This window comes from Acinonyx jubatus, chromosome C2, assembly GCF_027475565.1.
Source record: "Acinonyx jubatus isolate Ajub_Pintada_27869175 chromosome C2, VMU_Ajub_asm_v1.0, whole genome shotgun sequence".
Taxonomy (NCBI): Eukaryota; Metazoa; Chordata; class Mammalia; order Carnivora; family Felidae; genus Acinonyx; species Acinonyx jubatus.
This window is the reverse complement of record NC_069384.1, coordinates 92,480,070-92,503,415: the sequence shown is the minus strand read 5'-3', so window position 1 is coordinate 92,503,415 and position 23,346 is coordinate 92,480,070. Positions and strand designations below refer to the sequence as shown.

Sequence of the window (23,346 nt, the reverse complement as noted above, 5' to 3'; positions counted from 1 at the left end):
GCCCATCCAAAATAAGCAAAAATGATAACATTCCTTAACATCTTTAAAATTCAGGGACTCTTTCCATTTCCTCAACTGTCCTAAAAATGAAGGTTTTGTCTCTTCAGTTTGTGGTAGTTGAAATACAAACATGGCCTGAATATTCTGTTTGGTTGGTATCTTATAAATTTCTTTTAATCTATAGGTTTCACCTCCCTTTTCTATTTTGTCCCCGTGCAATTTATTAGTTAGAATAACTTTTTTGTCCTGTAGAATTTTCTGCAGTGTGGATTAGGCAGATTGCAACCCTGTAGTTTTGCTTAATATATTCTCTCTGTGTTTCCTATATAATGGGAAGGAGGCTTAATCAGATACAGGTTCCGTTTTTCTGGCAAGGATTTTGTAGGTTGTGGCATTATCGTTCATTAGGAGTGTATAACGTCTGCTTGTCTGTTTTTGTACTGACCATTGCCCATGTCCATCCATTCATGCACAGGGGGCTGTGATATTTTAAATCACTCTATTTTTTCCCTTTCTCCCACACGTAGCTTGGGCCAGATGTAACCCATGAGCCACCAGCTGGAGAATCCAACTGATCTACTAAAGTTTAGGCAGGAACCCTGCCCACGTCTGGAATATTCTGTGATTCATTTTAAGTAATTTACTCCTAGTGAGCCTATCCTAATACATGGAAATGATCTAGCCAAATCTACCATTTCCTTTTATATTATCATGTTCCTATATTTAGGACATGCAAAAGGGAACATTTGTTTTCATCAGGTTGGGTGAAGAGCATCCTAGTAAGTGTATTTGTTTGGATCAGATGTTGTGGTGTCCTCCCCTAAGAGAAAGAAATCAAATATCCAGTCATCTGTCTCTTACCTTTTAGGGTGGCAGATAGCATTAGTGATTTTAACTTGCATGACCTCTATAAATTCTTTGTGATAGACCTTGAGGAGAAGGGACTTTGCAAATCACACACCTAATTAGGTCCTGTTTTCCATAATGTCGTTATCTTTAGCTCTTGTTTATGTTCGCTGAGTAGAGTGAGGGGAGGTAGAGTGTGGGTGCTCAGAGAAGCATAACTGCAGGGTGAGTAAGGACGGTAGGCAATAGAGGACAGCAGTTAGATTTACACGGCTGCATTCAGTTGAGGCAACTTTCTAGCCGTGTAGCTCTGGAAAGTTTACTTCCCCGCTGGATTCTGAGTTTTCTTCTGTCTTTAATGGGGCCTCACAAATTAAGGGCTTGATGTATTTGCCAGTTCTGAATAGCTTGAATCCTTGCATCTTTTTTAGGCTGCAAAAGTTTCTTTGTTGTCTTTTAAAACGAGTAGGTTTTCACGTTGGGATTTTTTTAATGCTGAATATTTTAAAAATGGAAAAATAGAAAGGAAGATGATAAAAATCAACATAGCCCTATTTTAGGATATTTGAAAGAAGTATAGTTTTATAATAGCACATTATGTGCTTTTTCTTCATAGCTTCTCTGGAGAAATCAGACCCATATGTTCGGTGTTGAGCCAGGCATTTTAATGTGCAGAGTACCCATCTTTAATCTCGGCGCCAGGTGCAAAAGTGAAATGTTCACATGGATAAGCTGTACCTGAACATTGTTTTCGTTGAGTTAGAGATGCACTTGGCAGTAACAAGCACACCGTCTGTATTTCTCCCAAATATCTGCAGTGTTATCAACAGTTTAAAGATGTTATCTATTCTACCCCATTGTGTATACTTCTTCTCTAGTTTGTAGGCTTGTCCCTTTTCGGCCAACCCTTAACTCTCCTTTCAGTCTTCTTCCAGACAGAGTCAACTGGAGAGTGGTTCATGGTTTTAGAATGGATATTTGAAGACCACTTTGGGGATAAGGATGTTTTCTTATTCAGCATATTCTTTTCCAGTCAGTAAACCCAGCCTGTCTTAATTGGGGCTGAGGGTTCTGACAATTAATGGAAGGAGAGAATGAGTTGAGGCACATTCCCTGCTGGGGTGATTATCCCCTGGAGATGCTGGCCATAGTTAGGTCAGGACATCCAGGAGATAAGAAGGAGTCATGGTGTGCAGCACCTCAATTTTGTTCCTCTCTGGAAAAAGTCCTGGGGCAAAGCACAGATAAAAACCCTGGTCATCTGTGATGGGCCACTGCCACTGACTGTTTGTCTGTTTGTTTTCAGGGTATATGCCATGTACAATTCCGTAAAGGGATCCTGCTCCGAGCCAGTTAGCTTCACCACCCACAGCTGCGCACCTGAATGTCCCTTCCCACCTAAGCTGGCACACAGGAGCAAAAGTTCACTAACCTTGCAATGGAAGGTGGGTAGCTCAAAGTGTCGGGAACAATGGGAAGAGTAGCCATTTGAAAAATTTTTATTTAGCATTACTCCAGTTTTGTGATGGTGTTAGATTTTCTACATAGTAACTGTGTGAAACAAATCTTTATGATATCAAAAGTTGGTATGTCTATAAAAATTGGGCAGAGCGGTAGTAGATGGAACTACAAAAAGAAGTTTGAGCTCTCAGGGCACCTGGGTGGCTCAGTCGGTTAGGCATCTGACTCTTGGTTTTGGCTCAGGTCATGATCTCGCAGTTTGTGAGTTTGAGCCCTGCATCATTGTCTACACTGACAGTACGGAGACTGCTTGGGATATTCTCTCTCTCTCTCTCTCTCTCTCTCTCTCTCTCTCTCTGCCCCTCCCTTGCGTTCTCTCTCTCAAAAAAAAAAATACACTTAAAAAACATTTAGCTCTCTTTGCAGGGATAAATCTTTTAGAATCATAAGTAATGCCTTATAGGTGATATAAATACTTAGATAACTGAATTTCATCACTTTTTTAAGTTTATTTATTTTGAGAGAGAGCAAGAGTGGGGGAGGGGCAAAGAGAAAGGGAGAGAGAGAGAATCCCAAGCAGGCTCTGAGCCTGATGCAGGACCTCGATCCCACGAACCGTGAGATCATGACCTGAGCCAGAATCCAGAGTCAGACGTTTAAATGACTGAGCCACCCAGGCGCCCCTGAATTTCATCGCTTTCGAATGGTTTACTTCATTTCAGGAAACAGTTGAGGACTTTAGTAAAAAGTTTTTATAAAGAAAGATTTAGAAAAAAGTAAGTTTTGGGCTCCATTGGCTTCTTTCCGTGGCAACTCTGAAATGTTTAATATTTAAAACTGCCTAGAATTTTTAGTGTTCTAAACTACATTAAGACTTAATTCGTTTTTCCTAACTAGGCCTTAGATCTATTAGGATTACCAATTATTTTTTAAAGTCTAAGTTATATAGTAGTTTTCATAAAATACAGTTCACTGACTACAAATCGCTCCTGCCAAAGAGAGGTCCTAAAGGTGTATTGTTAGCTCATTAGTCACAGTTGTGTGTTTGCAAGAAAACAGTAGATTCTGTTATCAATATCTATAGCAATTATTTCTCTATGTTTATATATTTTTTAAATGTTTGTTTTTTTTGGGGGGGGAATGGCTGAGAGAAAGGGGGACAGGATCCAAAGCAGGCTCTGTGCCGACAGTAGAGAGCCCAATGGGGAACTCGAACGCACCAACCGTGAGATCATGACCTGAGCAAAAGTCGGATGCTTAACCGACTGAGCCACCCAGACACCCCTCTCTGTTTATATTTTAAAATGTGTTTAAGATGTGAATTTTTAGAGGTAGAGATAAAAATTTGTGGTGTTTGGGGAATACACTAATGTGTAAAAGAGATAAGATGGCTAGGGAGGTCTCTTATTGGTAAAGATATATTTTGTCCTTTGGTTCCTAGACCAGGAGGTTGAATTTAACCAGAGCATCCATAAAAGCCATTGAGAGTAGTGGTTAGCAGCAAAGCATGGGCTTCTGGAGACCCCTCTCGTGTGGGCTGCGTTCTCATAGGCACTGGCCAACATGGAGTATGTTACTTGGCAAAGGCAAAGCTTAGACTGGCTTAGAATCTGAACTATTTTATTTTCCTTCCTGGCTTCCAGGGATAATCCAGGTCAGTGATTCCCTACCTTTTCCGAGTTGTAACACTCAACTAACCGGTCGTCATTGTTTCAGTCCTTGGAGATACACATTTTAAAACATGTTCTCTATTTGCACGTATACGCACATAAGCATATCTTTTTTAAAGAAAAGAATTAAAATTCATTTTGTTTGCAAAATATAAGAAATCTTCTTAAGATTGCCAGAGGGACCCCGGGGTCTTATAAACCTAAAGTTGGGAATCACTGATACATACTCTGCTTAAAACCTGGATGAAATTCAGGTCTTTGGCAGACCAGCATCTTCAAGAAAAAGTTTACTTATTAGGACGAAAGTATTTCACATTTTCTTTCTCCTTTTATTTAATTTAATTATAGATCAGAAACCTACATTTGTTCCACTAAGTCATGTACAAACTTGAAAGTTCTGGATTCAGTTCAGTGTTTGCTTAAATGTCCTTAGAACAGATCTCCTGATCACAGTGCTCTAGCTGAGGGGCACAAGGACAGGGGACAGTGCTGTCACTGCCCAGCTGCCCTTGAATCCAGGAAAACATCGAGAGAGTGCAAGATCTAACTTCTTCTTATTAGTCAGCAATAGGAGATTGGGCAATACAAAAACCAAAGTCGGTGTTCCCACCCTCAAGGAATTAAGAACTCGGTGGTGGGGCAGGAAGTGTATCATAGAAGAAACTACTGAAAGAACAGTTTCTCTAGCAAAATTTGTAAACATCATAAATGTAGTTCTTATCTTAGAAATGTGTTCTCATCTAAAACTTTGATTGTGTCCATTACTTAGAACTTCAGATGGATCCCTGTCTACCAAATTGAGCCCACAAAAGCCTGAAATTACGGTTCAGTAGGACATACAGCACTCCCCTGAAATCTGGCTTTGAGACTCAGATTATATGACTCAGAAGATGAAAGGAGAAGGAAGGAAGGAAAGGAGGGAGAAGAGTTTCTTTATGAATTTGACTAATATTTACTGAGCCCTTGATGTCGTTTTATTATTAGCCAAAATAAAACAACCACTATTGTTTACTGAGTGCTTCCTCAGTACCTGGTATCGGGTAGGTGATTGATATATATATTCTCCCAATTACTTGTCGCATCCATTTATTCTTGGAACACAATATTAAACAATGATATTAAGGGCCTAACAAAAGACCACACATGACAAACAGCCAAGCCGGGTTTTAGTGTAACTCCAGTGACCTGGCTGCCCTTTACTAGGTAGGACAGTGCCGTTTGTGGGGCTCCAGCTCTTTCCTGGGGAAGGGGCCAGGCCCAGACACATTTGTGCAATGAGGGAGTGGTCTCCTCTTCCTTCTCCTTGCCTGCTCCCTGCAGCACCCCCTTCTGGCAGGTCTAACCCTGCACAGCACTCGTCTCCAAAGTTTTCTGCCCCCCTTCCCATTGTCCAAGGCCTGTTTCTTAGTGAAATAGACCTCAGCATGCTTTTAAGAGGAAAGCAAATTATGAAACTTCTTTTTGCTAACATGTGAAGGGCTAATTGCTCTTGGTAATCTCTCAGGGGATCTCATCATTTTTCCTCATTTTTTTTTTTTAAGGGAAATCTCAGTGGCACAAAAGGCTCTCTAATCTTAAGCACTTAAAAAAAAAAAAAAAAAAAAGGCAACTGTATGGAGGAGGTTACAAAACCATAGACTCTTGACCCTGAACCTAGCTGGGTCAGATTTACCCCCGCAAGACTCCAAGCAGCATCTAAGTTTCTCAGCTTCCTTTTTAATCTCTCCCTTCTTAACATGCTTCTTGAAAGTTTTATCCCCAGAGGAAGTAGGGCACCAAGTAGGTGTAAAGGTAGAGGCAGTGGGGAAAGCAGGTTTGGCTCTTTGTGTGGGACATGATTTATTATTGGGGTTGGGGGGGCTTTCTCTACAGTTGAATTGTATTAAAATTCATTTGTGGTAATGTTTCCCAAGGAAATGCAGGAGCCACTGGGGTGATCCCTCTTAGGGGAGAGCACAGGACTAGCATAGGTACTGTATTTGAATCAAGTGGGTAGCTCCTAAGTTTTGTCTGTGAACAGCTTTCTCTCATCTTATTTTACTATTTTTCTTCTTTTCAGGCACCAATTGACAATGGTTCAAAAATCACCAACTACCTTTTAGAATGGGATGAGGTAAGCATATTTTCATACCATCCAACTAAAACGCCACTGCAGAAACAAAGTTGCTGAACAAATAACCATTTTATGCTTTTTTAAGATGCACTAAACACATGGGGGAGGAAAGAACGTAAATAGAGAAAAGTTTAAACCTATAGTATTGACTGTGGAAAAGCAGGACAGACTAAAGTCGCATAATGAATTGTATTAGATTGCATTAAATGTATGTACTTGCTTTATTTGCAAGAAATTCTACTGAAAGAAAAGACAGGGTCTTATCTATTATGGAGTCCCTAGTGCCCAGCCAGCCATCAGTTAGTATTATAAATCGACTGCTCTGTTATCTTGAGTGCTCAGGGCCATTCTGCATAGATGGTTTTGATAAGGTAACCCACACTGTGGCTTAGGAAATGTAATTTGTTTCTGCTTTTTGAAGCCATGGATGAACATTGGTGTTGCACCATTGGGTGTTCTCTGTGGGACAGTTGGAGCCATGCCTGGAGGTCTCACTCTACCAATGGCACGTGTGATCATCCTGTGGACTAGAGCACCCTATAACAGGCTACCTTCTTGCTGTTTCTGTCACCAGAGGTCCTAGGGTGGTATCCATGGTGAAGTTTCCTTATTCTCAAGGCCGCTGGGTGCTGAATGGTGACCCTGTGCATTTCTGGCCTTGCTAACACCATCCACAGAATCTCAGGCAGGAAATGCTGGATGCAGAAAGAAGCCTTTCGTTTCTAAAAAGGGACTGTACTTATTGTCCCTGTGGCTGTTAGTTCTATTTATTCATTCGTTCATTCACCCTTGCTCTATTCTATCTGTCAGTGATTGAGCAAACAGACGAAGATTTAAGAATAGGAAATGTGGAATTGGGAGAGAAATGCAAGTTAATAGTCTTTGTGACTTAAATTCAGGGGGATTTTAAAGGTTCAGAATACAGGCTTAGGCAAAAAGTGACTTGTCGAGTGTGGAAAAAATATTCCCACCAAATGTAGAACGAAAGTGGACAAAACTCGCACCTGCAATTTTGATGTGAAAAAGGGAGCCCTTCGTCACTTTCTGCAGAAGTGTGTTTTCGCATCTGGGTTGCATCTTAACGCTGGGGCTCCATGTTACCAAAGACAACGATCTATTGTTCTGGGGATCCTTGTGAATAGTTCCTATGTACAGATTGGTGAAATCTCAGACTTGACCAGGATATTTTACAGATTAGGTGGGTTTCATTTTAAAGTGGTTTGAAGGGAAAGCGAAACCACCCCCATGGCTCTTGTGGAAAGAGATTTTTATAGGCAGTTCAGAAGGCTGGAAAGGAGCCTGGCCGACCTGTGAGCACATGGCCACACCTTACCATCTCCCCCTCCTCCGTAAGGACGAGTGAGTGTTGACTGAGAGTGTTTTTAAGTGTCTGTTGGTGTGTTGCACTGATGTGCCTGATGCTTTTTCTCATATCTTGAGGTTTTACATCAAGATAGAATTTACCACTGAAGAGGAGGCAGGTTTTCATCTCAGATCTCCTCTCTGAGCTGTGCGTCTGTGTGTGGGTGTCCTTTTTTTTTTTTTTTTTTTTTTTTTTTTTTTTTTTTTTTTGCTGCTTTGGACCATGGCCTCATAAGTGAAGTAAGGTCAGAGAAGTCGAGTATTTGGATGGGAAACCTCCAAGGAAAACCCAGGTGCTACAGGAAATGGTCATGGTGACTCAGTTGTTGGCCTTCTTCCCTTTGAATTTGGATGGAAAGTGTCCTGGCAGGATGCGTGGAGGAAATAAGCTACAGCGTCACATGAAATGGAGAAGCTTTGTCTAATGACCGTTTATAATCAATAGCACCCACTACAGGCTCGCAACCGCACAGTGTTAAATTGTTCATTTTTTTGTCTTCTCCTGCCTCCCCCTGCTTGCTGTCTTTCCATCCTCTCCTTGCTCCCGTCTTCATTCTTCAGGCTTTGTCCTTCCTCTTCATTTTCTCTCCACTTGCTAATTCCTGCTGGTGTTGACTCTCTTAAGCCTTATCGAAGATTCCAGGTGAGTGAACTCCCACCTACCATAGACCTTTTGCCAACATAGGAATGCTTTTGTCTTCCGTGGCTTACTATTCACCTTCTAGAAAGACTTCTGGACCCTAAACTCTCCTGTGAGCTCCCTGAAAGGAGAGGATAGTTGAAAGAACACCAAGATGAGGGGCTGTAAATTCTGTTCCAGGTTTTATACTGGCAGCTTGACCTCTCCAGTCCTCAGTTTACCCATCAGCTCATGTATACTTACGTCATTGACACTCTCTCAAAACTCCTTATTTAGGATTGTCCCTTCTGATAAGAGTGTATTTTAGGATCCTTTTCACTGTTGTTTGTTTATTAAATACTTGAGCATTTGTGGAACAGACCCTCAGTGTCTCAACACTCTACACTGTCCTGTGAGGGATCTGTGACATAGGGAAGCTCTCTTACTCTGAGAGCTGAAAAAAGCTCATGTAATGCTATCCTCCTGTACTTTTTTAAACAGACATAAATAAAACAGACTTAACCACTTGCTTCTCAAATTTTTCCATCAAATAGCTTTTTTGCTTTATATGCTGGCTCTCTCCTTTTCAGTCCCTCCAAAAAAGATTTTAAAATGGTGTCATTGGGTTTCCTGACAGTGAGAATAGAAGCAATAGTAACCAATTCATTCCTGCCTGTTGTGTCATTTCAGAAGTAATGTTTCTGACAGAAACTAATAGCTTGTATTTCTAAATTCGGGGCTAGGTTGGGGATCAGTAGCCCTCTTGAGGCACCTCACTTAGGTTGGTTTCTGCACCACACCACCCCCCCCCCCCCACCCCGCCATTCCCATACTACTCATGACTTCGTGAAGGAAGAAAATCAGATGCACAGAGAACGACATCTGACCTCCAGGAAGTGTGAGCACATGGGGCCCTGGGTATCCCTTTAAAACCTTCTGCTGCCCTTCAAAACCTTCTGCTGGTAGTCTCTGGACTCAGGTACATCTAGTACCAGGAACTATTTCCAGAATCTGCCCTAGTGGAGCATAATGCCCTGGGAAGAGCCAATAGTTAATCAATAGCTAACTGCTGCTGGTCTCTAAGGTCAGGTGTAGCCCTAATGGGTCACAGAAAACAGAAGCCTGTTACAGCTCAGGGGAAGCTGATACTCTCTCTCTCCCCTCAATTCATTGTCTTTAATGTTGCATTACTGTTCCACAGAATTCACTTGGAAATTACTCACTAATTGTTCTGCCAGAGGTTAGCTGCCTACTTTTCTCTGTTAGTAATCATAACTAGATAGTCCTTGAGTTTTAAGTCAGGGTGGGAAGTAACTCTGACTGGGAGATGGTAATGAGCCACCAAAAATGGACCACACGGGTGTCACTGGCTTTTCAGCTGTGGCCATCAGTTTTGATCTTCCCCTGAGACAGAGCAGTTTTCATAATGTGGAAAGGTACGCACTTTGCTGGTCCCTTCCTCCTCCTGTGGTGACTCAGATGAATTGTGGCGTTTACAGGCATGGGACCTGAGAGCCGACCTTGCATTTTTATAGACTTTTAGCCACTGTTTGCCTCCGGGAGATACCACTGGAAAGGAAGGAGGTCATTTTCAAAGTACTGTTCTACTTGACTGTAGGATGAGCCACCATTATATTTTAACCTCTTCCTGATCACACTGTGGCCCCCACCCCCACGTTTATCCCTACATTTGCATTTTAATTCACAAGTCATAGGTTTCCGGCTGGCAGAAAGCAGGCCCAAACCCTTATGAGGGTTTCTATCTTTTGCTAGATTTGAGTTTTATACCCAGCCTGACTTCAAAGAAACAGCAAACTTACTGCTTTATGAATCCAGTTTTAGTTTAATCCAGAATCATGAGTAGGAGAACACAGCAAAACCATGCTTCGATGCTAGGTTTCTCAAGGTGAACGTTCTTTCCCACAATGGAGATTTGGGGATAGGAGTTCAGGAGGGAGGACCTACTGCTTAAAGCTCACTACCCCATCCACTAACCCTCCCTGCCCTCGAGCTAACCAACCCCTTTGTCCTGCCCACATCCCTCTTTTGGGCACCTCCAGAGCCACATTATCTGCCCTGTTGCTTCTCTGCCTGATGGCACTGAGGTATCCAGTAGGGGGTGGGAGTTTTTCTCTAGAAGCTAAAATGTAGGGATTGAGGACTGATCTCTCTAGGGTAGGGAGGGGCTTTTACTAAAAAGAATTAGTAACCTCCAGCTGACTTGCACATCAATGCCTGCTCGGTCTGTTTTAAGGGATGGTGATCTGGCCTTTTTTCTTTTCTTTTCTTTTATTTCTTTTCTTTTCTTTTTTTTTTTTTTAACAAGTAAAAGAACAAACTTCACAGTCAGATAGGAACTTTCTTTTCCATTTTAGAAAACGTTCAGTCCTGTAAAGGAAGTGTGTATGGAAACTTGTCAACAGAGTTTTACTCTTAGATAAGGTTTTCGGTTGTACCATATAGAAGCCCTACCTGGTGCTGTGTGGCCTGGAACCCTATTGCTGATATGTTTCAGTCACATGGCATCCACTGAGGGAGACTTGGATTCCGAGTGTCTGCTTTATCTCTTACCAGTCAAGCAAGTAACTGAGGCCCCAAGTCTTAGCTTCTCCACTCGAAATCAGTGTCCGTTATCCCACCGGGGTTCGGTGGGTTAACTTGGGCAACAGCAGATGCAGTGTAATGAGTATTTCATGTCCCCTAAGTGCATATTAGGATCTGGGGCAGGAAAAGTCAGCCATTAGAAGGACTGTATGAGGGGATTATGACATTCTTCTGTGGAACTTTGAGGAGCCTTGAGGCTAGTGTCTCCAGTTTGAACAAAACAAACACGGATGTCAGTGCTATATATAGATGTTAATTTGCCATTAGCTTGGCTTCCGGACATGACATGTAGAGAACATACGAAAGAACCAAAAAAATAGCTTTGTGGGAATGTGACTAGTACAGTTCCCAAGATTCATCCTCCCATGTGACTCAGCTAGCCCAGATAGGAATTTCACATGTGGCCGTCCTGGTGACTAATGAGCCAACACAGCTGCAAAACATAGGCGACTAAGAATGACATAAATGGCACAGAAATCAAGGAAGTATAATTTGACGTAGAAAGAGTAGAAGAGGCCAGCAGCAGGTGGAGCCCACAAAGCCCCTGGGGACCCATTATCGAGCCAAACCACGCTCAGCAGTCCTGTTGCAGAAACCTCATGGAGCTGACAACAGGCCATAGATTGTCGCTTTGTAGACACCTAGGTTAGGAAGAGCCAACTTAGCTCATTTAGGGATTGAGCTGGCCCCTTAGCAGGTGCTTGGTAATTAGTTTACTAAAAACATTACCTCTTAGCTTAGGTGTCGCACAGTTAGCACTGATAATCTTTCAGAATGCTTCTTGGCACCAGTGAATTTGCCCATGGCCTCTCTGGTTGGACAGACAGCCGTTCACAGAAGGTACTGGAGCTTCAGCAAACACAGTGACTTGCTGGGTCTCCCACAGTGTGGGAGAGAGCCCCCTGAGAATCCGGCCAACGCCTTCTCCAAGGTGCCGCACTGCTTTGGTTGCGTAGCGTTGGTGCAGTGAGAAAACTGGTTTGCATTCCCCAAGCCATCGCCCCTGCCTGACTGAAATACAAGGGAAGCTGCCACTTGCCAGGCCTGTGTGCTCTTTCAGTCATTCTCGGGGAACGCCCTCATGGAGATTGCAGAGTGGGGTCCCGGGATCATGTGGCACTCGCTCCATCACAAACCATCTTTCACACAGGAGCCTTAAGCCCAGTCAGTGACCTGGCAGAGTAGTAGTGTTTTGCCACATCACAGACCTTCAGTGCCACACCCACGGGTGGTTTCAGAGAGCCAGGGGGCCAGCATCCTCCCCTGTAGGCTCTGTTGGTGGGAAGTAGGCCAGGATAGATTTAGAACTGAGAGGGGCTCATGGGTACCAAAGGCAGAGCTAAGTTAAAAGGAGCCCTCACTTTTAGGGATCTCCGCCCCAGATATCTGCACACCTGAAGCAGATTCTGTCATTTGTCACGTGTGCAGGATGGGTTATTGTGTGTTTGGGGAGCAGACTTTGTGGGCAACTTCTGGCTGCTACTAAATGACAAATCCCTTTCTTGGTCCGTGGCACCTAATTTATCAACTCATGTTTTTCATGCTTGTTGGATGCCAGCTGGAAGATGACTGCCTTGTGCCTTGGCCAGGTGGATGGACTAAGTTCGTCCATGCCTGCCGTGGTTCACGCGTCAATACTACGGCAGCCTGTCCTACAGTCACCCCTTGCTACTTTCCTTTCCCTTCTCTGGGCCAGTGGCAACCTTCTGGTCTTATCAAAGCACTGGACATTCAGATGAGCCTCCATATTGGGAGGAATATATAGGAACGTTGTATTCCTTGGATTCAAATCAGAGGACCTGCTGATTATCCTTGACTATTTCAGGGACCTAAGCCTCTCCCACTAATAGAAACATCTAGTGTGCCAAGGGCTAAGATGCATGCAGTATTTATTTAGTAACATGCAACACAAACAATCCCACCCCCCTTTTCTTACCCGTGAAAGTAACTCTGTGCCAGTGTGCTCAAAATGAAAGAGCCATCACTGAGGGGAGAGTGAGGTTTGGCACGAGGAACCTTTGAATCCATCCAGATGTGGAGCGTCTCTACCCCCTGTTAGGAGCCCCTCCTTATATATGGTTATGCTGAACGCATACACGCTCTTTTATTTCTCAAGCCAACATTTATCTTTGATGTTGCCTAGGGCTGGCCAGTGCTGGCACGACTTCTAAATATAGACGTACTAGCAGACTAAATCTTTGAGGCTGGCAGTAGTTCAGTTGGCCAGCGCAACTTTATTTTTTATTTGATTTATCGTTGCCATTTTTGACAGGTTGGACTATGCTGTTACAGAGAGTGCCCAGCCCCAGAATCATTCGGCCCAGGTCTCGATCCAGCAGCCCTGGGCCACGAGCACATGACAACCGATAACCAAGTTCACGTAACTTCTTTAGCAGGCAGTTAGTTACCAAACCTGGTAAGAGCAGCTCAGCTCCGGAAGGCAGTGGGTGCGGCTGTAAAAGAACCTGTGAGACAAGGAGGTCGATGGAAAGAGGCCTAAGGTTAAGAAATATCAGGAAGAGTTCTCATGACCAGAGGGAGGTGGTTCCCCATGGATTCTAACGCCCTTGTGGTGGCCACTCTGATTTCCTTGTGCCAGGAATCAAGCTGTCTTAAAGAGGAACAGGAAGGATCTTTTCCAATCTATTAATTAGAAGGCAATTGAAAATATCAGCCAACTTCAGCTAGTAGTGCCAGTGTGGGGAATACAGGCTCCCAGGGTTGTTAGTGCCAGGCTAATTGGAAATGTTAGCCAAAGCAACCACATTCCCCACAGTCTCCAGAATTACTCTTGGCAGAAAAATACTGTAGCCTGAATTAATTGAGTTAGGCATGAGTTATATGTATAGAATCAGCCGTGGATGTGTTAAATAAGCTCTTTTTAATGGGAAACCAACCCATTTAGAGGATTCATCTTCCCAAGTACTGAGGGCAGCTTTATGAAGACACGGAAATTAATAAAGAAGGAAAAGGGACTTGAAAAAATAGTTGCTTTCAGTCTTTTAGTTACATAGTTCTACAAATTAAGAGTTACTTTTAAACATATTTTAACCTTAAAAATCAGTTGCATTTTATGAAATGGATCAAATGCCTTTTATTTAGCAGTTTTTAAATAAGCAGACCCATCTGTAAATTGACATCTCTACTGGAACTTTATTCCATTATGTGTTTGTGAACAGATACCACAGAGAGGTGGAAACCTAGTACCACGTGGTGGTCATCTGAAAGGTTTTTTAATTTGTTCACTCCAGTAGCTTTAGGCTACACCATACCTGAACCATCCCCAAAAGACTGTTGCATGTCTATATTTTAAAATGTGTCCGGGGCGCCTGCGTGGCTCAGTTGGTTAAGTGTCCAACTCTTGATTTTGCCTCAGGTCATGATCTCACAGTTCCTGAGATTGAGCCCCGTGTCGGGCTCAGTGCTGACAGCGCAGAGCCTGCTTGGGATTTTGTCTCTCCCCCTCTCTCTGCCCCTTCCCTGCTTGCACACTCTCTCTCTTCTCTCTCTCTCTCAAAAATAAATAAATCAACTTTAAAAAAATCTCCCAACGTTTCTCTACAGCGATTGGGATAGTATTAAAAATCTTGCGTCAGTCTAAAATATAACGCTGTACGGTGTAGTAACCGCATTGCCCTTGCTTAACAATTTGGGTTGACTTTATCATCTAGGAATCTGGTTACAGTTTTAGCTGCCACAAAAATTCTTAAAATCTTTTCAGAGGCCTTACTTTGTTGGATGGCTTTGAGGAAAAAAGGCATGTACCAAGTGCGTACAGAAAATAGAACCCTTTATTCAGTCAGACATTAAACATTTGGGTTCTAGCACGCACCTTCCACTCCCTTACCTCCTAGCGATTTATGGCATGAAAAGTTCACTGAGAAACATCATACTATTAAACATATATGGACATCAAAATAGATGAGTGCATAACACTCCTATCACAAGCTCCTAATATCACATAACAGATTACCTCAAAACCGGCTGGCTTAAAACAATTACTTTCTTAGGCTCATGTGTTCTCAGTTGGGAATTTGAACCAGGCACTGGGGGAATGAAGTATGTGTTCCACAACTTCTGGAGCTTCAGCTGGACAGAGAGGCTCATTGATTGGGATCTGGAATCTTCTGGTGGAGTCTTGACTCGCTAGTGGTCACTGCTGGCTTGGATGGAACGTCATCTGGGGCTCCCTTGCAACGTGGCAGCCCCAGAGGAGTCAGAGTTGCGAAAAATGGGTCTTCTGGGGAAAAGACAGAAGCTTTATCACCTCTTCAGACCTAGCTTTGGAAGTCACACAGCTTCATTTCCACTCTATTCTGTCAGTAGCAAGCGCGTCATGATGTCACAAGCCCACTCAAGTTCGAGGGAAAGGACCATAGACTTTCTTAGTCATGCAAAACCATTAAAAACCTTCTTTTCCCCTTGTCTTTGTATAGCACATACAGTGTTTCAGGTACTGAGTCCTAAGATCGTCAGATACAAGGGCACAGACTTTGAAGGGCAAAGTCTTGTTCCTACCTCTGCTTCTCTTCCAAGTGTCCTGGGAAGAGGGAGAAGGAAGGCAAATATGTACCCGGGGATGCAGTGGTAGGTAGGACGGCACTCATCCTGGCACCCGGTACAGTTCTGCTAGCCCGGAGGGTGTGGCTTGGGGGCGCTCAAACACTGCCCTTCTCAGTTAATAGATGGAAGACATCACTGCCTGCTCCCTTACTGGTAAGGACAGGGAACCCATGAGATGAACAGTATTCCTGCCACAGGTGTCACACTTGAAAAGCAGGACCATGTGTCCTTTTCCCTTGGGTGACTCACACGAGGTCAGCAAAATATTTAATCTGGGGGAGGAGATAATTAAGAAATATGTTAACAATTTTATTAGCTATAAAATTTAAAATTTTTAAAACTACAAATTAGAAAGAAATGGAAAAATATTTAAGTAAATAGTAAAAGGGCAGAAGAAAGATCAAATAGGATAAAAGAGACTATGTTCCTTAAAATATTTAAAGCCTTTTACGTTTATAATTTATCTCCAAATTTTATCTTGCAGAATGAAAGATTTCAGAAGGCACGTCCTTTCCCCCACCCCTCCCAGTGGCTAGGGGAGTATCTTTGTCCCCGAGGTTATTAACACGTCTTGAAAAGAACATTTCCAAGGGTGAACCATTCTCTGCTATTTAGCCACGTAGGAGTCCACGTTTTCCATGTTCCTCTATGCTTCCTTCTCTTATCCCTGCCCGTTCAGTCTGGCATAATGTTGGAGGTTATTGACAGTTGACATTCTTCACAAGTTAGCAGGAACCTTATAGGACCTAGAAGAACATCTGGGCTCTGATTATTATTAGGACTTGTAACCAAATGTGTGACCTTTCTAAAAAGTGAGTGCTCTAAGAATTCTAAGTGTTACAAGACTGACACTTTGCCCAAAGATGGTGCCTCTCTTCGGTATGTGAGTCTAAACGGAAAAGAGACACTTGCTCACCCAGGATGAGACAGAGAAGATGTCCTGTGAATATCTGCCAGGTGAGCTCGGTGGTGAAGAGAGGTGCAGTGGTGCAGGGCATGGGCTGCCTGCGACATGCTCGAGGGAGTGGGGAGTAGCCGATTCGGTGGGGTCTCGGATGTAGATAATATGCAATGTACTTCAGTTTCATCGGTAATAAAGAGGAGGTGAGGCAAAACTGAGCAGCTCGGGCCCAGGGAAGGGCTGATTTGACATATTCTGTGTACACACACCAGCTTGCTGGCCTTCTGGAGAGCAGTTGTGACCGGGAATGGAAGACAAGCACCCTGTGTCCCGCCTCCTGGGAAACAGTTCCATTTGTCTGGAGGCCATGGGTGCCGATTCGGTGCTCTCAGGTGGGGTCTGGGTGTGGGATGATGATAGATTAACAAGAACTGTGGATCAGGTTGTATGAGAAGAACACTCGGCTGAAATAGGAAGGTTTCTAATGCCACACCCCATGCCCAGTTTGAGTGTCTTAATCAGCACAGAGTGGGTTTGTGCTCCAAGATTCCTTCACATCTAGTAGAGATGAATCTTGTCCTTGAACTCAGTTGCGCTATAGAAACCTGCATTGGGGCATGCCCAGGATTCTGAAATGGAAACAAGCCAGGGAACCCTGAAAATGTGCCCCTTTTGGTTTGTGGACACCGGCAGTAGAAAGTCAGGCCAGAAGGTGGCTAGCGATCGCATCGCCTCGTGTCAAATATAGCTTAGTGCCTAGATCTGTTCTAGAATAATGAAGGGTGTGGGCTTGAAGCCTCCTTTCTGCTCTTTGTCTAATTGGAGTGAAGTTTTCTTTCCTTGCTCAGAGCAGGAACTTAATTGCTCCTCTTGGGGTGGTTCTGATCCTGTTTGCTCACATGCTGCATGATCTCCCCACAGGCAGAGAATCGGGTACTGGTAGCAGACACGTGCCAGCCCTTCCCTGTAGACCAGCCACCACCCAGGCCCCGGCTCTTCCTCTTCCTCTGTGTGACACAAGACAAGGCCAGGGCCCCTGAGGTCCCTACTGCCTGAGTCTGATCAGATTATTGACAATAGACCTAAAAAGTGACTAGAGCTACTCCTTTCTGTTAGGACCGTGTTTTAGTAGGGAACTTCGGACAAGGCTGACTTGAAATGATTAAAAGTAAGCTTCCAAGCAAAGCTAGTGTATCTCCGTAATCTTGTGTAGTTTAAATTAGGTTTTATTAGAAAGGGTCTGTGTTCCAGAGATCATAATCTCTCAGAACCATTTGGAGCCACGCTCCCTATAAAATATCAAAGTTATGACTTTCCGTCTGTAAAACTTCACTAACAGTGATGCTTAGACATATCTAATTTCTGATAAACAATGATAAACATCCACATCACCACCCCTATCAGTTCATCTGAATCTCTGTGTTCTAAAGCATTATCTTTTTTTTTTTTTTTTTTCTTAAACCCTATTCATTTCTGTCAACAAAAAGAGCTGGGTAATATTTTATTCACAAATGCTGTTTGCAACGTGGCCTCCTTCTTGGTTTCCAGACAGATTCTCCACATCACCTGTACCTTTGGACATGTTCTTCCTCCAGAGCCCAAGCCCCGGAGCTCTCTGAGAGCCTGGCACAGTCTGTCCCAGAAGACCACGGGGATGCTGTCTCCCATGGCATTCTCCAGCTTCGCTGGCTAACCTCTCAGCTGTAGTTCGCTTTTGCACTGCAACAGCTTGTGTGAATATCAATTTTTTTCTTCCCAGATATCCCCTTTATATTAAACTCCGTGTCATACATGAGTATTTCCTTTTACTCAAAAGCTTCTCTCATGTTTGAAGTGCTTTATTCACCTACTGTCCCTTATTTTTGCTTATTCTCGATGACTTCTAAACATTTACCAGTGAGCCTCACTTCCTTCATTCTGTGAACTCTGTGTACTCTTACCCCTTCGGACTCTACAGATAGTGTTTCTAAAACTTGTTTCTAAGGTTCCAGCAACTCTGGGTCTTCTACAGGTTGTTAAGGACCACGCACATAGTAGCACATCTTGAAAGGTGGAAAATTTGGGGTCCTCTATCTAAACAAGTTGGAGTTTATTTAGCAATTGTGCCTCATACTGAAGCAGGAAAAAAAAAATGTTAGCAACATAGGGAAAACGTCTTGAAGGCTACAGAATGCCTCTTCTAATTCTTTAGTGAGCCGCAGTGCTGTGGCCCTTTAAAAGAAAAGTCTAGTCCCCATCATCCATCTTTCCCATTCTTTTTTCTCATTTAAGCCGCAGACAGTCCGACTTTTACCATATTAAAGCAAATCAACCTAGTAAGGAACAGACTGGCTTTTATTTACTGGCTATAGTTCTAAGCACCAGAAATGGGCAAAGGAGACCAAACAAAGAAATAGGAAAAATGAGGCATTGAAAGGGAGCCAGCATCGGGGTTTGGAAGACATGAGGCTTCCGTGGCGGCAGGATGTGCCTTTCTTGCACTGTTTACTCTGAGCTCAGAAATAGAGGAGGAAAGAAGGTAGATCACACTACAGCTCAAAGTGGATACAAAACATACCAGGGTGTGCAAGGAGTGTAATCAGACACTGGATGTAATTATGCAAATGTATGTATGAACGGTTTTTCTATGAATACATCGTCTGCAGCAACCTTAACACTCAAGGTTAAAGTAAGCATAAGGGCATGATAGGCCAGCCACGCGGTGACTTTGCACAAGTAGCAGCTGAAAAATGTTATGCCTTACTGTTTGCATCTGAATGTACTTTGAAACCTTGATAATATGAACTTTGAATCTTAAAGATTAATAGGACTTCCACTCCCTTCCTGGAAAGGGCATCACCTTGCTCGGGGAGGGGAGGCTGGGGAATTAAGTCTGAGGATGAACGTGCCAGGGTTGTTTTTTAATCTGTTCACCCTCGTGACACTTCAAGCTAGTTGTATGTTTATTTTATTTTTAATTAAACTTCACCTGGAATGTGTTTCAGTGGTAAGCATTTGGAGGCCCGCTTCGAGGAAGGAAATGCTTAAATTTGCTTAGGAGGAAAATGTGCTTTCATCTTTCTTTATAAAATAAATCGAGAACTTCAAACATTTCTGAGGGCCCTGGGCCCAACCGTCTGATTAGAATGCTAAGATCCATTCAGTGCTAGCATGTAAAAGGTTTTCTTTGTGTGAACATAGATAAAATGCCGTGGGTTATGGGTATGAAATATTTGTTCTACTATATGGCTGATATGAGGATTCCATGCCTGAGCATGGGTCAGGGCAGTTAAGTTTTTTTCTTTTAAGTCTATTAAGACAACCTACTGGAGTGTTTTCGTTTTACTTCAAAGAATTTGAAGCATCATGGAAGACTACAAAGGCATTAAATATATATTTCCAGCCTCATAAGACACTTAAGAGTAACGATAACACGTAGAAGTGAATTCAGCCATTGTTCCACATGCCTATCGGACTTTCAACTCTGCAAGCAGCGATTGAGCTCTCTTGATTGTCCAACGCACTGTTACAAGGGAAGCAGATATGGGCAAGATACAAAGGCATGTGACCCATATTTAGGAATCAGTGAGAAATAGCTCACCATTGCAGGAATGCAAGTGTTCAAGGGTCGGGGGGCAAAGTGGGAAAGGAGAGGACTGGGGAGGGCTTTTCTAGCCACACCAAGCTGCATAGACAGATCTTAGGTGCTATGCGTCTCCAGAACTGTCGATCCCCACAGTGAGGGCAGACTTGCTCTTGGTTGGTCAGATTGGGCACTTTGACCAACCCAAGTGAGGAAGATCTTAGAAAAGGTGCGTTGGGGTCCCTGGGTGGCTCAGTCAGTTAAGTGTCCAACTTTGGCTCAGGTCATGTCTTAAAGTTTGTGGGTTCGAGCCCTGCGTCGGGCACTATGCTGACAGCTCGGAGCTTGGAGCCTGCTTCAGATGCTGTGTCTCCCTCTCTCTCTACTCCTCCCCCACCCACACTCTGTCTCTGTCTCTCAAAAATGAATAAATGTTAAAAAGAAGGGAGGGAGGGAGGGAGGGAGGAAGGGAGGAAGGAAGGAAGGAAGGAAGGAAGGAAGGAAGGAAGGAAGGAAGGAAGGAAGGAAGGAAGGAATGGTGTATCGCCTCGTACCTGAGAGAACCTTTTTTATTTTGTTAACCGAAGCCACTTTCGAAGGACCACAAGTACAATGTGTTACTTGTCTCAGTTACAGCCTCTTCTGTAGTGTTTCATGTTAAGGATGACATTTCATTGTCATGTGCTTTATGTACAAAGGAACACACCCCTAGAAGCTTTCCTTCTGCTGGTTTTGTTCATCCAAACCAGGAAATGAAACAATTGTTCAAAATGCCTTCCTCATTTTCCTACTGTATGCTTTGTTTTTAATCGTGTACGTTGTTGTACTGTTTTCTTTTAGGGAAAAAGAAACAGCGGTTTCAGACAGTGCTTCTTTGGAAGTCAGAAGCACTGCAAGTTGACAAAGCTTTGTCCGGCCATGGGGTACACGTTCAGGCTGGCTGCTCGGAATGACATTGGCACCAGGTAGGATGTTCCCTCGCCCTCATGCCGTTAAACGTACCGTGTGGTGATTCTGTGTCTTCCTCTCATGTTGCTGGAAGGCATGAAGACATCCACCGCCTCCACACTGGACCGATTTGAGATTTTCCTAGAGGGAATCGAATGAGAGGGTAGAAGGCTTCCCCGGAGGTGAGGAGTGCTGCTTTGTGGCCTCTGTGTGGTCTCACACGCTGTAATGCCAAGGCCCCACTAGGGGTCTCTGAGAGCCAAGATGAAGGCAGCAGTTTAGGTTTTGAAAGAAATACCCCTTAAGGCGTTTTTTTTCAGAACACGCGCTGTTTCCTTTCATCACTTTAGCAAGCTACTTATTCAGCTGCCTTTTCCAGTTGTATCTGAGGTTGCCTGATAGAGAGGAAGGGGTGCTGGGCCAGCCATTGTCGTCAAGCCCTGGCAGATACTCACAGGATATGAGAAAACCTGGACCGTCCAGGGCACCACAGCTTGCCTCCAGGCTGCGGAAGAAAGGCAAGAGCAGGTGTCCAGTGGAGCGTCTGTGGATTAAAGACGCTTTGAAAAGGCCATATTTCAATTGCACTTCCTGGGTAACTCTTGATTAAGGGAAAAATCCTTCGTCTTTCATCACTGCTCATTGAAAATCTTAAAGGTTCAGCACATCATTGGTCCCCAAGCTTTTTTCCAGCCTCAAGAACATCACAAGGTTTTACAGCCCTCTGTCCCCACCCATGATAGCTGTTGCATTTTTAGAGTCTACTAGTTGAAAAAGTCATAATGATAAAGGCTTCAAGAGTTTGTAAGTGAATCGGAAGCACCCACAAACTTTCAAAAACTAGCCCCGTCTGTATTTGTAAAACGTTTATTTCATCAGCAGACAATTATCTGTGCTCACACTGATTTGAAGGTTCCTTGGTAGCTGTGGGTCATAGCTTAGTAACACTGCACAGTGTTGTGCTTTCTGCTGGGTGCTTTCAGAGGGGAAATCAATTCTTAAATATATTGTCCTGTGATGTGGTGTGCTTTTTTTAGTAGCAGAGTGAAGTGGGGAATCAGGCAGACCGAGAGTTGGGGTAGGGGATATCACATAAAGGATACTTGCCTTCCTTTGTTTGCTGAATCTGTCATGCCCCGGCCTTTCCAACCCAAGCAAGTTGGGCAGTAGGTAGGCTCATCCTTCCTCTTTTAAAATGCCAAGACTCCTGGGGCACCTGGGTGGCTCAGTCGGTTGAGCGTCCGACTTTGGCTCAGGTCATGATCTCACAGCTCCTGAGTTCGAGCCCCGCGTCGGGCTCTGTGCTGACGGCTCAGAGCCTGCAGCCTGCTTCGGATTCTGTGTCTCCCTCTCTCTCTGCCCCTCCCCTGCTAGCACTCTGTCTCTCTTTCTCTCAAAAATAAATAAACTTAAAAAAAAAAAAAATTTTTTTTAAATGCCAAGACTCCTCACATGTTCCTAAATGTGCGTCTTACTGGGTTTATCTCTTTGTAGTGGTTATAGCCAAGAGGTGGTATGTTACACGTTAGGAAACATCCCTCAGATGCCCTCTGCACCAAGACTTGTTCGAGCTGGAGTCACATGGGTCACGTTGCAGTGGAATAAACCAGAAGGTTGTTCACCTGAGGAAGTGGTCACCTACACCTTGGAAATCCAGGAGGATGAAAACGTAAGCTTTGTAGATTTTGTACCCTTGCGTGTGTTTTGTGTAAGTCACATTGTCGTTAACGTAACAGGACGCCATCAAATTATGTTCAAATTACGTTTGGTTCAAAACCAAAGTCTCAATACCTACCACTACCATCACCGGCAGCAACCTGTCCTTGCCACAGTCATCCCTGTCTCAGTGACATTCCTGTCCTTTTGTTCGGGGAAGCCAGAAAATTCGGAGTTGTCCTTGAACCCATCTGTATAATCAGTCGGCAAATCCTTTTCAATCTTGCTTCAAAAATCAACCAGAAATCTGGCCATTTCTTAGTATCTAAGGCTACTGTCCTTTCGCAAGCCACCATTGTCTCATCCCTGAATAATTGCAGTGGTCTCTAAGTATTTTCCCTACCCTCCTCCTTCTCTGCTATAGTCTGTTTTCCACACAAAGCCTGAGAGATCTGTTCAATAGAGTAGATCCTGTCGATGCTCTGCCTAGAACCTTTCCTATCTCTGGGCCTTCACCTCAGAGCCCTTACAATGCCTATAAGGTTCTTTGCTATAGGATTTTTCTTTAATGTCCTTGTTTCTGCCCTTGTGTGTTTGAACACGAGAGCAAGCCCTAGCCTCAGGGCCTTTGCAGTTTCCATGCCCTGTAGCTAGAAGGCCCTTCCACTTATCTTTGACTCTTTTCCCTCATTTCCTTGAGGATCTCTTCTCTCACATGTCTTCTGTGGAGAGCCCTCCCCTGGCCGCCTTGTGTAACAGTACTATCCAGTAGAACTTTCCACAGTGATGGAAATGTTCTGTGGTTTGTGCTATGCGATAAAGGTAGTGCCTAGTCACACATGATGATTGAGCTCTTAAAATATGGCTGTGGGGCCAAGGAACTGAATTTTCAACTGTATTTAGTTTAAATTTAAAGACCCCATGTGGCTGCTTTAGTTAACCTGCACAGCTATAGAGTAGCACCTCACTAGATCCGCCCCTCGGTCTTTTGACCCAACTTGATATTTTGGGCCACAGCACTTAATACCGCATAAAATGCTT

The 23,346-nt window shown here is 43.7% G+C and overlaps 1 protein-coding gene and 1 long non-coding RNA gene across 5 annotated transcripts in view; both read left to right on the top strand.

Annotated features, from left to right (window-relative positions):
* The window catches only part of FNDC3B (fibronectin type III domain containing 3B), a 356,845-nt gene that overhangs the window by 272,178 nt on the left and 61,321 nt on the right, over positions 1-23,346 (top strand). For all 4 annotated transcript variants that reach the window (XM_027061431.2, XM_027061428.2, XM_027061432.2 and 1 more), the window contains 4 exons: positions 2,153-2,291; positions 6,037-6,090; positions 20,542-20,666; positions 22,144-22,318. In XM_027061431.2, coding sequence (XP_026917232.1) covers positions 2,153-2,291; positions 6,037-6,090; positions 20,542-20,666; positions 22,144-22,318 — 493 coding nt within the window. The remainder of the gene's footprint in view (positions 1-2,152; positions 2,292-6,036; positions 6,091-20,541; positions 20,667-22,143; positions 22,319-23,346) is intronic.
* Positions 6,097-19,931, top strand: LOC128315240 (uncharacterized). The gene is made up of 2 exons (XR_008297814.1): positions 6,097-16,531; positions 17,688-19,931. It is a non-coding gene; the product is annotated as an uncharacterized LOC128315240 (long non-coding RNA).